The following is a 14661-nucleotide window of genomic DNA, read 5'->3' as shown; positions in this document are numbered from 1 at the left end:
CAAACGGGACGTCCGACGACGGCAAAAACGATGGTGCGCGCATGATGTGAAACGTCCTCGTGGACGTGCAATAGCCACTGCGCGAGTCGGTGTCAGGGCTGGTGTCGGACGAATACAGGGAGTAGGCGCATGCTCCTACGCCCTCTATCGAGAATGGGGTGGCGCGAAGGTGGATGCATGAGGGGAGAGAGAAAAGAAGTAGAATGACGAACAAGGTGGTGGCAACTGAGTGTGGGTTCAGGGTGTGGGTTCAAACACCACCTCCTGCACCGCTTTTTAACATTTTATGCTGAGTTGATTTAGAAAAAATATAGGGACTTTTATAAAAAGATGATACGGGACGACCGTGGAACCTAGTGATTTAAGTATAGTAAGGATAAGATAAAATGAGTTTCATGAAAATAAAAAATTTGTTTAACTGTTTCTAACACTATATATCATAAAAACAGCATCGTAAAAGGTAAACTAAAACTTGTCTTATGACGTAAAAACCCCACCCATTGTGCTCACCTCTCATTACTCAAGCTGTTCACTCGATTGACTACCACCTTTCTTCACTCATTCATCCATGCAGACTCCAGAACCGCAGCTGCCCGTCACTTTCCTCCTCGCCCTCGCTTCCTTTCCCAATTCCCATTTCCCATTCCTCCGCAATAAGCCAATAACTCCACCCCACGCCTAACTTTAATCCGCCAAACACCGAGTGAGCCACGCCACCACACGCAGACGCAGCGAGCGGCGAAGGCAAGCGCCAGAAAACGCCGCTACAGCCACCACCACCAACCCCTTCCTCCCTTCCCTTTTCCCTCTCCGTAGCCCGCCTCTCCTACAAGAACCCCGACCCGACCGCCGATAGCTACCTAGCTCCCACCCCGCACCCCTGACTCCACCTTCTCCATTCTTGATCCCTTCGCCGCGCGGAGATCCAAGAACAGGGGCAGCCTGACAGGGGAACGGGCGGCTATGGGAGGAAGCAGCGCGATGCTCGCCGTGTTGGCGGTGGTGGTTCTTGCGGCGGTCGGCGGCGCTGACGCCGCGGCGGAATCGAGTGAGGCGTCGGCCAAGGGGAGGTACCACGCGCTCTTCAATTTCGGGGACTCGCTAGCCGACGCTGGCAACCTCATCCAGAACGGCACCCCGGACATCCTGGCCACCGCGCGCCTGCCCTACGGCCAGACCTACTTCGGCAGGGCCACCGGCCGCTGCTCCGACGGACGCCTCGTCATCGACCACCTCGGTACGGTCTCTCTAGCATTTGGGGTTGCTTCGGCTTCTTCGGCTCGTCGCAGATTTGGTGTGCCTGACGGGTTTCCTGGGCTTCCTTGCCTGCAGCACAAGAGTTTGGCCTGCCGCTGCTGCCGCCGTCCAAGGCCACGAACGCCAGCTTCGCGTACGGCGCCAATTTCGCCATCACCGGCGCCACCGCGCTCGACACGCCCTACTTCGAGGCCAAGGGGCTCGGTGCCGTCATCTGGAACTCCGGAGCGCTCATGACCCAAATCCAGTGGTTCCGTGATCTCAAGCCTTTCTTCTGCAACACAACGCAGGGTGAGATTCCCACCTTTTCTAGCTTAGCTGAGCCACTAGTGACGCATTATGCTAGAAAATTGGGAGATCATCGGTAGGCCTTATTAAATTGACTCCTTTTCCTGTTGCAGCATGCAAGAAATTCTTTGCCAAGGCGCTGTTTGTGGTCGGTGAGTTTGGCGGCAATGACTACAATGCACCCCTCTTTGCGGGCATGGGCATCCCAGAGGTTTACAAATTCATGCCGGATGTCATCCAGGGCATCTCTGACGGTATTGAGGTAGGGGTTTTTGCCCCTTCCCCTTTGTTGTGCATTGTAGTTGTAGAAGGTTAGTTGTTCTGGGATGTGTTTCCAACTGCAAATGTTTGTGCGTGGTGCAGGCACTGATTGCTGAGGGGGCTGTGGAGATGATTGTGCCTGGTGTTATGCCCACTGGCTGCTTCCCAGTGTACTTGAACATGCTTGATGAGCCCAAAGAGGGATATGGCTCCCGCAGTGGGTGTGTCCGCCGGTACAACACATTCTCCTGGGTGCACAATGCACATCTCAAGGCCATGCTTAAGAAGCTCCGGGCTAAGCATCCCAATGTGAGGATCATATATGGCGATTACTACACTCCAGTTGTCCAGTTCATGCTTCAGCCTGAGAAGTTTGGTAAGCTCTTACATTCTTGATCTCTTTTATGTGATGAGGTTGGCTTAGATGCTTTGCTGTTAGAGTCAGCTACTACTCGGAGTCATCACTATTATTTCACAACATATTATAGTTAGATGGTTTAGATCTCGATGGGGATGTCTTAACCTTCTCTTATAGCACATTGCATAATATATAAATCAGTTTTTGAATGGTGAGCTCTAAACTTATGATTTCTAAAACCAGTTGGGCTAGCTTAATGGTCAGAGTATCTTCAAAGCAAAGGTGGCAAGGTGCTTACCCTTGCTCATGTGGAACCTGCTATCTAGTTTGTAAAGAGTCTTTTAGCTATCACTGCTATTAGTACAGTTCATTTGAGTGTTTCCCATTAAAAAAAACTCGGCCGGGGAGGGAAAGACCGTCCTCCCGGTATTATATTAAGAAGAGACCGAAATAATGGTCCCGGCCGAGAAAATCCCCGAACCCTGGCCCCCCATCACTAACGGGCCGGCATCAACTGTCCACTCTGCAACGGCCCAACCGGAGGGTGGCGCACAGGACATCGTAACCCGAGAGCGGATGGGGCACAGCGAGGGGATTTTTTTAACCAAGCCTGAAAATTCGCTCCTGAGGGGAATCAAACCCAGGACTTGGCCCATTAATGGCTATCTACTTGAGAGGTGGCCATTCCACTGAAAATGAGATTCCATTAGAATGGATCACTTGGAGCTAACACTAACAGTATAACGGTTTGATTCTCTTAACTCGATCTAATGATGTATTAAGACTTGACACAATACTGGATCTGTTAACCGGTTAAAATTCAAGGTCAGGGTTATAGTTGTCCTTTTCCCATGTTAGTTTGTATTTTGACCTGAATTAGCTACTAGAATTACCTGCATACCTAATTTAAAAATCTATGGCAATTGGACATTATTTTTTGGGAAAGAATCTCACTTTACTTAATATGCTGTTGAGATGGACATTTCATGACGTCTAAAGTGTACCCAACCTTTTTAATTTTGCTGCTCCACTTTCTAAGCATTGCTGAATAAAAAATTCAACAAGTCCTTGTTGGGGCAGGTACAAACATCTAGGAATTGCTCAATTAGCTGAACCATCGTTTTGGGCGATCACTTCTGTTTCTGTCTAATACTTTCTTTCCTTGCTGATCATAATATCTTTTTAATAGAGAATAATAAATTACAGGAAAAGGTGCATAACAACCATCTGCATCTAGAACGTTGCCCTGTCTTTGTCATCTCTAGATCACATGTACCCGATTTTTAGAATTTCCATCGAACCGTTGCCCTGTACTAGCAAATAATCTGTACTTTATTTGGCTTGAATTTGCTGATGGAGACAGTTTTCCTGTCTCAACTGCTAGAGAAAAAGTAGGCTGGCATTATTGTCGATTAAAACAGAAGGCACTTTTTGCTTCAGGCATTAAACCTTTGATTTTAATGCACGTCTATGCTGGGACCTAACAACTTGTGTTCTCTCATTCAGGTTTTGCCAAACAACTGCCTAGGGCATGTTGTGGGGCTCCATCGACTCCTGAGAAAGCAGCTTACAACTTCAATGTCACGGCCAAATGCGGTGAGCCTGGTGCGACTGCCTGTGCTGATCCGACAACCCATTGGAGCTGGGATGGCATTCACCTGACGGAGGCTGCGTACCGCCATATCGCTAAAGGCTGGTTATACGGGCCTTTTGCGGACCAACCAATCATCCAATCCTCATGATCACGCCACTCCTGCTGTAGAGTTTCATCAAAGTAGCGCACTGGAAAAAAAATGGAGCGGGGGAAAGTAGTTCTTCCATACAGTTTCAATGTTTGCATACATGTACATCTCCATTTTGATTGTATTCATTTAACTTGGGTGGTACAAAGGTGGGATAGGGAGGCTGCACAAAGGCCTGATTTCTTGATTTGTCAGGGGGTATAAATATGAAAAATATAACGTACATATAATCATGTATATTGTGTCCTGGAAATGTGATACAGACTGTCTGCTTGAGCAGCTTCTGATTCTCTGATTAAAGATGTGCCAGTTCTGCGATTCTTATACTGCAGCTTCTGTCTCAACATGTGTGCATCGTTCTTCAGCGATGGATGAGCTGTGTGTGAAACAATATGAACACACACATGCAAGTCCGATTTGTAGCTGTAAACAATTAGAATACTGCCAGCGACTGTCTTTGTAGCGAACATGGCAGGCTCTCGCTATGGAGAAGAATCTGTAATATATATGCCATTATAAAAACCGAGGATTCTAAAGATGCCATTATAATTCGTGATATCAGGTGGTTACTATTATTAGCTTCAAAAATTTGACTCATGGACTCGCCTGAAAAGACAAAAATGTCTTCATTGAGGACGTGCTCGTGCATGACATGGCGGTGAAACTGTGCTTCACCCTCGCTCGCATGGAAGGAGATGGCCGGTCTGCGCAGACCCCGCGCACTCGCACGCTCGGAGAGCGTCGGCGGCAGGTGGTCGCTCGGAGACCTGTTTGGCATGTCTCTAGTGAGGGTATTTTTGTCTTTTCAGATGAGTTATGTACACGTGAAGCGTATATAATGGCATGGACCAATTTTTTGTAATTAATAATGGTAACCACAGCATATCACAGATTATAGTGGCATCTTTAGAATCCTTAGTTTTTATAATGACTTGTATCTGAAAAACCCTATATATAAAAGTGGCTGTGGTCTGAATAGAAGGATTTGAGAACAGTGCTGCAGGTGGCAGTTGAGAATTGAAACCAATGAACTGGAGCTGATCTGTTGTAGTAGTAATAAGAGTTGTTTATCCCACTGCCATGTGGTTAGCAGCCCACGACCACGAGCCCTATTTTCGCTTTTGAAGTGAGCCTAGACCCTAGCTACTCGTTTCAAGTGCGAGTTGTAAAGAGATTTCCTGGGTACTTAACAACTACGGTTGCAGTGCAAACAAGAGATAGATTGCATTCACAAAATCTAGATGTTTTAACAATATTTTGTTCCGTTCGCGTATTTAGACAGTTAAACATAGAGTAATATTGTACTTAATACAAAGGTAGTAGTAATTAGGACAATAGAAGCAAAGGCAGAACGGATACTTCAAAGTTTTATCTTCGTAAAAAAGTTTGTTAACATAAAATACTGTAAATCATACTTTTAATACGGTTGGGCTCTGTCAAGTAGTTCAACTAGGGCTGGACAAAATACCCGTGGCTCGTGAGCTCGCTCAACTCGTGGCCAGCTCGGCTCGGTTCGACTCGGCTCGTTTCAATTTTATCACGAGCTGAGCTAACATCTCAGCTCGGTCCATTAACGAGCCAGCTCGTTAGTGAAAAGGAAATAGGCTTACACATTTTCCTATATGAATTTTGGTGGTTGAATTGCCCAACACAAATAATTGGACTAACTAGTTTGCTCTAGATTATGAGTTCTGCATGTGCCAAAGGTTCACAACAAACCAATAAAAAGACCAAGAAAGAGTTCAAATAAAAAAAGCAAAAGACAACCGGAGTGTACCCTGGTCTGGCGCATCGGACTGTCCGGTGTGCCACCGGACAGTGTCCGGTGCACCAGGGAACCAAACTCTGAACTTGCCACCTTCGGGAATTCTGGGAGCCGCTCCGCTATAATTCACCGGACTGTCCGGTGTAGCACCGGACTGTCCGGTGTGCCAGCGGAGCAACGGCTACTTCGCGCCAACGGTCGTCTGCGGAGAGCGGTTAATGCGCTACAGTGCGCGCAGAAGTCAGAGCAGAGCCAGAAGGCACACCAGGCAGTCTACAGGACCTGTCTGGTGCACCACCGGACTGTCCGGTGGCCCAGAAGACAGAAGCTCCAACGGTCAAACCCTAACGGTCGGGTGACGTGGCTGGCGCACCGGACAGTGTCCGGTGGCGCATCGGACTGTCCGGTGCGCCATACGACAGCAGCCTCCACCAACGACTCATTTGGTGGTTGGGGCTATAAATACCCCCAACCACCCACCATTCATTGCATCCAAGTTTTTAGCCTTCACACCTCATACAAGAGCTATAGCATTCAATACAAGATACAACCAAAGAGATCAAATCATCTCCCAAGTCCAAAGACAATTCCAATCAAATAGTGACTAGTGAGAGAGAGATACTTGTGTTCATTTGAGCTCTTGTGTTTGTATTGCTTTTCTTCTTCATTCTTTCTTGATTCCAACTCAATTGTAACCAAGACAAGAGACACCAATTGTGTGGTGGTCCTTGTGGGGACTTAGTGTCCCGTTTGATTGAGAAGAGAAGCTCACTCGGTCTAAGTGACCGTTTGAGAGAGGGAAAGGGTTGAAAGAGACCCGGTCTTTGTGACCACCTCAACGGGGAGTAGGTTTGCAAGAACCGAACCTCGGTAAAACAAATCACCATGTCATCCGCCTTATTTGCTTGTGATTTGTTTTCGACCTCTCTTTCGGACTCGTTTATATTTCTAACGCTAACCCCGGCTTGTAGTTGTGCTTAAAGTTTCTAAATTTCAGATTCGCCCTATTCACCCCCTCTAGGCGACTTTCAATTGGTATCGGAGCTGGTGCTTCATTAGAGCCTAACCGCTCGAAGTGATGTTGGGAGCATCCGCCAAGAGGGAGATCGGGACCGGCGACAAGTCCGCAAGCTCGGGGAGAACACACTCAAGGGAGTCCGCCCATAAGCACAAGGAGGAATCCTCTTCCTCCATCAAGTCCCAACGGAAGGGTGACAAGAAGAAGAAGATGAAGAAGGTGGTCTACTACGAGACCGACTCTTCGTCACCCTCCACCTCCGGCTCGGAATCGGCATCCGCCACTTCTAAGCGCCATGAGCGCAAGAAGTATAGTAAGATGCCCCTTCGCTATCCTCGTATTTCAAAACGCACTCCCTTTCTTTCCGTCCCATTAGGCAAACCACCTATATTTGAAGTTGAAGATTATTCAATGTGGAGTGATAAAATGAGGCATCACCTAACCTCACTCCACAAAAGCATATGGATTATTGTTGAGTATGGAGCGCAGGTACCAAAGAAGGGAGACAAGGATTACGACTCGGAGGAGGTCGAACAAATCCAACACTTCAACTCCCAAGCCACTACTATACTCCTCGCCTCTCTAAGTCGAGAGGAGTATAATAAGGTGCAAGGGTTGAAGAGCGCAAAAGAAATTTGGGACGTGCTCAAGACCGCGCACGAAGGAGACGAGGTGACCAAGATCACCAAGCGGGAGACGATCGAGGGGGAGCTCGGTCGCTTCATGCTTCACCAAGGGGAGGAGCCACAAGCGATGTACAACCGGCTCAAGACCTTGGTGAACCAAGTGTGCAACCTCGGGAGCACCAAATGGGATGACCATGAAATGGTCAAAGTTATTCTTAGATCACTCGTTTTCCTTAATCCTACGCAAGTTCAATTAATTCGTGGTGATCCCAGATACACACTAATGTCTCTCGAGGAAGTGATAGGAAAGTTTGTGAGCTTTGAACTAACGATCAAAGGCTCCAATCAAATCATCGAGCGAGGCGCCACCTCCACACCCGAGGTGCTGAAAGGATCACGATGCCCAAGAGGGGGGTGAATTGGGCTTTTCTAAAAAATCAACACTAATTAAAACCTAAACAAGAGCTAAGCAAGAGCCCAACTTCACCCCAACAACTAGCACTAAGAATATAATACTAGAAATGCAACAAAGCTAAGATAATACTTCAAATACTTGCTAAACAAATACACAATGTAAAGTGCTTGAATTAAGTGCGGAATGTAAAGCAAAGTTTAGAAGACTCCTCCAATTTTTCCCGAGGTATCGAAGAGTCGGCACTCTCCACTAGTCCTCGTTGGAGCACCCGCGCAAGGGTATCGCTCCCCCTTGGTCCTTGCAAGGACCAAGTGCTCACTACGAGATGATCCTTTGCCACTCCGGCGCGGTGGATCCCTCGAGACCGCTTACAAACTTGAGTCGGGTCACCAACAAGATCTTCACGGTGATCACCGAGCTCCCAACGCCACCAAGCCGTCTAGGTGATGCCGATCACCAAGAGTAACAAGCCGTAGACTTTCGCTTGACCAAGAGAAGCCTAATGCAAGTGGTGTGTGCTCTAGGTGGCTCTCACTAGCGCTAATGAGGAACAAACGCGGATTATGATTCTCTAATCTCCTCACTAGGCTTTTGGTGCTTGCAACGCTCTAGCAATGTGCTGGAATAAATGTGGAGTGCAAGACATTGAATATGGTGGGTGGAAGGGGTATAAATAGCCCTCACCCACCAACTAGCCGTTACAGGCATCTCACTGCGCAATGGCGCACCGGACAGTCCGGTGCGCCACCGGTGCGCCAACGGTGCGCCAACGGTTGTTTCCAACGGCTAGTTCTGACAGCTAGCCGTTGGACTCATGGCACACCGGACAGTGAACAGTTCACTGTCCGGTGCACACCGGACAGTCCTGTGCGGTGTCCGGTGCGCCACTAAAATTCATTTCTGCGGAGGGAAAGCCTCTGCCGCGGACCAGCCTGGCCCCACCTGGCAGAGGGTGCACCGGACAGTCCGGTGCACACCGGACAGTCCGGTGCACACCGGACAGTCCGGTGCCCCAAGGCCAGAAACACTAACTCTTGTTTTTCAGCTGATTTTCAAATCGGTTTTCGCTCTAACTTGTGTGTGAGTTCTAGAGTGACACCTAGCACCGTATATGAGTGTGATTGTGCACCAACACTACACCAGAACTCTCTTGGTCAAACTACTCATCGACAACCCCTCTTTATAGTACGGCTAAAAGAGAATAAAAGACCTAACTAAAACGCGAGTGTCCACATCTCCTTGACACTCGGACTCCGTAGACCTTCACCTTTTGTTTCGTCGTTTTAGCCGTCGCTTTGAGTTCTTATCTCCGGGATTGTTTTCACCGTTGTAGTACTTCTACCTGTCATGCGACCTAACTTACCATTTGTCTCTGCAAAACACACGTTAGTCACATATAATATTACGTTGTCATTAATCACTAAAACCAACCAGGGGCCTAGATGCTTTCAGGTGCAACCCATCGCCTTCAAAGCAACGAAGGAGAAGAAGGAAGAGTCTACATCAAGTAGGCTCCCCATCGACGTCTCCAAGCTCGATAATGAGGAGATGGCTTTAATCATCAAAAGCTTTCGCCAAATCCTCAAGCAAAGAAAGGGGAGAGATTACAAGCCCCGTTCCAAGAAGGTGTGCTACAAGTATGGTAAGCCCGGCCATTTCATTGCTAAATGTCTATTATCTAGTGATAGTGACAGAGGCGACGACAAGAAGGGAAAGAGGAGAGAAAAGAAGAGGTACTACAAGAAGAAGGGCGGCGATGCCCATGTTTGCCGGTGTGGGACTCCGATGAGAGCTCCACCGACTCCTCCGACGAGGACGCCGCCAACATCGCCGTCACCAAAGGCCTCCTCTTCCCCAACGTCGGCCACAAGTGCCTCATGGCAAAGGACGGCAAGAAGAAGAAGGTAAAATCAAGATCCTCCACTAAGTATGCAACATCTAGTGATGAGGCTAGCTCTAGTGATGATGAGGAAGATTTATTAACTCTTTTTGCCAACCTAAACATGCAACAAAAGGAGAAATTAAATGAGTTAATTAGTGCTATTCATGAGAAGGATAAACTCTTGGACTCCCAAGAGGACTTCCTAATTAAAGAAAACAAAAAGCATGTTAAGGTTAAAAAATGCTTATGCTCTAGAGATAGAAAAATGTGAAAAATTATCTAGTGAGCTAAGCACTTGCCATGATGTTATTTCCAACCTTAGAAATGAAAATGCCAAATTAATTGCTAAGGTTGAGAAATCAAATGTTTGTGATGATTCAATTGACAATCTTAGAAATAATAATGCTAGTTCAATTGCTAAGATTGAAAAATTGAATGCCTCTCTTGCTAGCCTTAGAAATGAAAATGAAAAATTAATTACTAAGGCTAAAGAATTAGATGTTTGCAATGTTTCCATTTCCAATCTTAGAGATGAAAATGATATTTTACATACTAAGATTGTTGAGTTAAAAATTTGCAAACCCTCTACATCTACCGTTGAGCATGTTACTATTTGCACTAGATGTAGAGATGTTAACATTGATGCTATTCATGATCACATGGCTATGATTAAACAACAAAATGATCATATAGCAAAATTAGATGCTAAAATTTCCGAGCATGAACTAGAAAATGAGAAATTTAAATTTGCTCGTAGCATGCTTTATAGTGGGAGACGCCCTGGCATTAAGGATGGCATTGGCTTCCAACAGGGAAACAATGTCAAGCTTAATGCCCCTCCTAAAAGATTGTCAAACTTTGTTAAGGGCAAAGCTCCGATGCCTCAGGATAACGAGGGTTACATTTTATACCCTGTCGGTTATCCCGAGCACAAAATTAGGAGAATTCACTCTAGAAAGTCTCACTCTGGCTCTAATCATGCTTTTATGTATAAGAGTGAGACATCTAGTTCTAGGCAATCAACCTGTGCTAAATTTCCTAAGAAGAAAACTCCTATTGCATCAAATGAACCTAATATTTCATTTAAGACTTTTGATGCATCTTATGTGCTAACTAACAAATCAGGCAAAGTAGTTGCCAAATATATTGGGGGCAAACACAAGGGGTCAAAGACTTGTGTTTGGGTACCCAAGGTGCTTGTTTCTAATGTCAAAGGACACAAGACCGTTTGGGTACCTAAGAACAAGGCCTAAAATTGTTTTGTAGGTTTATGCATCCGGGGGCACAAGTTGGATCATCGATAGCGGGTGCACAAACCACATGACAGAGGAGAAGAAGATGTTCTCCTCCTACGAGAAAAACCATGATCCCCAACGAGCCATCACATTCGGGGATGGAAATCAAGGTTTGGTAAAAGGATTGGGTAAAATTGCTATATCACCTGACCATTCTATTTCTAATGTTTTTCTTGTAGATTCTTTAGATTACAATTTGCTTTCTGTTTCTCAATTATGCAAAATGGGCTACAACTGTCTTTTTACGGATATAGGTGTTACTGTCTTTAGAAGAAGTGATGATTCAGTAGCATTTAAGGGAGTGTTAGAGGGTCAGCTATACTTAGTAGATTTTGATAGAGCTGAACTCGACACTTGCTTAATTGATAAGACTAACATGGGTTGGCTCTGGCACCGCTGACTAGCCCATGTTGGGATAAAGAATCTTCACAAGCTTCTAAAGGGAGAGCATATTTTGGGACTAACCAATGTTCATTTTGAGAAAGACAGGGTATGTAGCGCATGTCAAGCAGAAAGCAAGTTGGTGTTCATCATCCACACAAAAACATCATGACGACCGACAGGCCGCTTGAGCTACTCCACATGGACCTATTCGGCCCGATAGCTTACATAAGCATCGGCGGGAATAAGTATTGTCTTGTAATTGTGGATGATTATTTTCGCTTCACTTGGGTGTTCTTTTTGCAGGAAAAATCTCAAACCCAAGAGACCTTAAAGGGATTCTTGAGATGAGCTCAAAATGAGTTCGGCCTAAGGATCAAAAAGATTAGAAGCGACAACGGGACGGAGTTCAAGAACTCACAAATCGAAAGCTTTCTTGAGGAGGAGGGCATCAAGCATGAGTTCTCTTCTCGCTACACACCGCAACAAAATGGTATAGTGGAGAGGAAGAGTAGAACTCTATTGGACATGGCAAGGACCATGCTTGATGAGTACAAGACTTCAGATCGGTTTTGGGCCGAGGCGGTCAACACCGCTTGCTACGCCATCAACCGGTTATATCTTCACCGAATCCTCAAGAAGACATCTTATGAACTCCTCACCGGTAAAAAGCCCAATGTTTCATACTTTAGAGTCTTTGGTAGCAAATGCTTTATTCTTGTTAAAAGAGGTAGAAAATCTAAATTTGCTCCTAAGGTTGTAGAAGGCTTTTTACTTGGTTATGATTCAAATACAAGGGCATATAGAGTCTTTAACAAGTCCTTTGGACTAGTTGAAGTTTCTTGTGACATTGTGTTTGATGAGACTAACGGCTCTCAAGTAGAGCAAGTTGATCTTGATGAGCTAGATGATGAAGAGGCTCCATGCGTCGCAGTAAGGAACATGTCCATTGGGGATGTGTGTCCTAAGGAATCCGAAGAGCCTCCACATGCACAAGATCAACCATCTTCCTCAATGCAAGCATCTCCACCAACTCAAGATGAGGATCAAGCTCAAGATGATAATGATGAAGATCAAGAGGAGCCACCTCAAGAGGAGGACAATGATCAAGGGGGAGATGCTAATGATCAAGACAAGGAAGATGATGAGAGTCCAAGACCGACACACCCAAGAGTCCACCAAGCAATACAACGAGATCACCCCGTGAACACCATCCTTGGCGATATTCAAAAGGGGGTAACTACTCGATCTCGTGTTGCTCATTTTTGTGAACATTACTCTTTTGTTTCCTCTATTGAGCCACACAGGGTAGAGGAAGCACTTCAAGATTCAGATTGGGTGTTGGCAATGCAAGAGGAGCTCAACAACTTCACAAGAAATGAGGTATGGCATTTAGTTCCACGTCCTAACCAAAATGTTGTAGGAACCAAGTGGGTCTTCTGCAACAAGCAAGATGAACATGGTGTGGTGACAAGGAACAAAGCCCGACTTGTGGCCAAGGGATATTCACAAGTCGAAGGTTTGGATTTCGGTGAAACCTATGCACCCGTAGCTAGGCTTGAGTCAATTCGTATATTACTTGTCTATGCTACTTACCATGGCTTTAAGCTTTACCAAATGGACGTGAAAAGTGCCTTCCTCAATGGACCAATCAAGGAAGATGTCTATGTTGAGCAACCTCCCGGCTTTGAAGATAGTGAGTACCCTAACCATGTTTATAAACTCTCTAAGACACTTTATGGGCTCAAACAAGCCCCAAGAGCATGGTATGAATGCCTAAGAGATTTTCTTATCTCTAATGGCTTCAAAGTGGGAAAAGCTGATCCTACTCTCTTTACTAAAACACTTGCAAATGATTTGTTTGTATGCCAAATTTATGTTGATGATATCATATTTGGGTCTACTAACGAATCTACATGTGAAGAGTTTAGTAGGATCATGACTCAAAAATTCGAGATGTCTATGATGGGGGAGTTGAAGTATTTCTTAGGATTTCAAGTGAAGCAACTCCAAGAGGGCACCTTCATTAGCCAAACAAAGTACATTCAAGACATTCTTGCAAAGTTTGGGATGAAGGATGCCAAGCCCATCAAGACACCCATGGGAACCAATGGGCATCTTGACCTCGACACAGGAGGTAAATCCGTAGATCAAAAGGTATACCGGTCGATGATATGATCTTTACTCTATTTATGTGCTTCACGACCGGATATTATGCTTTCCGTATGCATGTGTGCAAGATTCCAAGCCGATCCTAAGGAAGTTCACCTTAGGGCCATGAAACGAATTTTGAGATATTTAGTTTATACTCCTAAGTTTGGCCTTTGGTACCCCAGGGGATCCACATTTGATTTAATTGGTTATTCTGATGCTGATTGGGCAGGGTGTAAAATTAATAGAAAGAGCACATCAGAGACTTGCCAGTTCTTGGGAAGATGAGAGCACCTAGAGGGGGGGTGAATAGGTGACCCTGTAAAAACTTGAAACTTAATCCACAAAACTTGATTAGGAGTTAGCACAATTAAGCCAAGTGGCTAGAGAGGAGAGCTTGCACAACACGATAACCACAAAGAGATCAACACAGAGATGGCACAGTGGTTTATCCCGTGGTTCGGCCAAGTCCAACACTTGCCTACTCCACGTTGTGGCGTCCCAACGGACGAGAGTTGCAATCAACCCCTTTCAAGCGGTCCAAAGACCCACTTGAATACCACGGTGGTTTGCTTTCACTTTACTATATCCCACTGCGAGGAATCTCCACAACTTGGAGCCTCTCGCCCTTACACTTTGATGTTCACAAAGAAGCACGGAGTAAGGGAGAGATGAGTAACGCACACAAGACACGAAATCAGAGTACCAACACGCACACAAGTCACAACAAGAGCTCACAACACAACTCGACGAGTTCACAACTCAAATGGAGCTCTAGTTGCTATCACAAAGAATCAAATACACGGAATCGAAGTCTTGGTGCTTAGGAATGCTTAGAGAATGCTTGATGTGCTCCTCCATGCGTCTAGGGGTCCCTTTTATAGCCCCAAGGCAGCTAGGAGCCGTTGAGAGCATTTCAAAAAGGCAATTCTTGCCTTCTGTCGCCTGGCGCACCGGACAGTCCGGTGCACCACCAGACACTGTCCGGTGCGGATATCTTTCCTTATTTGGTGAAGCCGACCATTGCAGATTCCTAGCCGTTGGCACATTGGACACTGTCCGGTGCACACCGGACAGTTCGGTGCCCCCTTCTGACCTGGCTCTGCCACGCGTCGCGCGCGGAATCCGCGACCGACCGTTGGCCCGGCTGACTGTTGGCTCACCGGACAGTCCGGTGCACACCAGACAGTCCGGTGAATTATAGCCGTACGTCGCCGACGAT

At 46.1% G+C, this 14661-nt stretch overlaps 1 protein-coding gene across 1 annotated transcript; it reads left to right on the top strand.

Moving 5' to 3' along the window:
- Window positions 1–880: 880 nt before the first annotated feature.
- LOC100273059 (uncharacterized) lies at window positions 881–4229 on the top strand. Its single transcript, NM_001147508.1, has 5 exons — window positions 881–1237; window positions 1333–1548; window positions 1659–1807; window positions 1909–2182; window positions 3671–4229. The coding sequence occupies exons 1-5, from the start codon at window positions 964–966 to the stop codon at window positions 3904–3906; spliced, it is 1149 nt and encodes a 382-aa protein (NP_001140980.1). The 5' UTR covers window positions 881–963; the 3' UTR covers window positions 3907–4229.
- The last annotated feature ends 10432 nt before the right edge of the window (window positions 4230–14661 follow it).

Source organism: Zea mays, chromosome 4, assembly GCF_902167145.1.
Source record: "Zea mays cultivar B73 chromosome 4, Zm-B73-REFERENCE-NAM-5.0, whole genome shotgun sequence".
Classification (NCBI taxonomy): domain Eukaryota; kingdom Viridiplantae; phylum Streptophyta; class Magnoliopsida; order Poales; family Poaceae; genus Zea; species Zea mays.
Note: the sequence above shows the minus strand (reverse complement) of the source record. Positions and strands in the feature narration are given on the sequence as shown.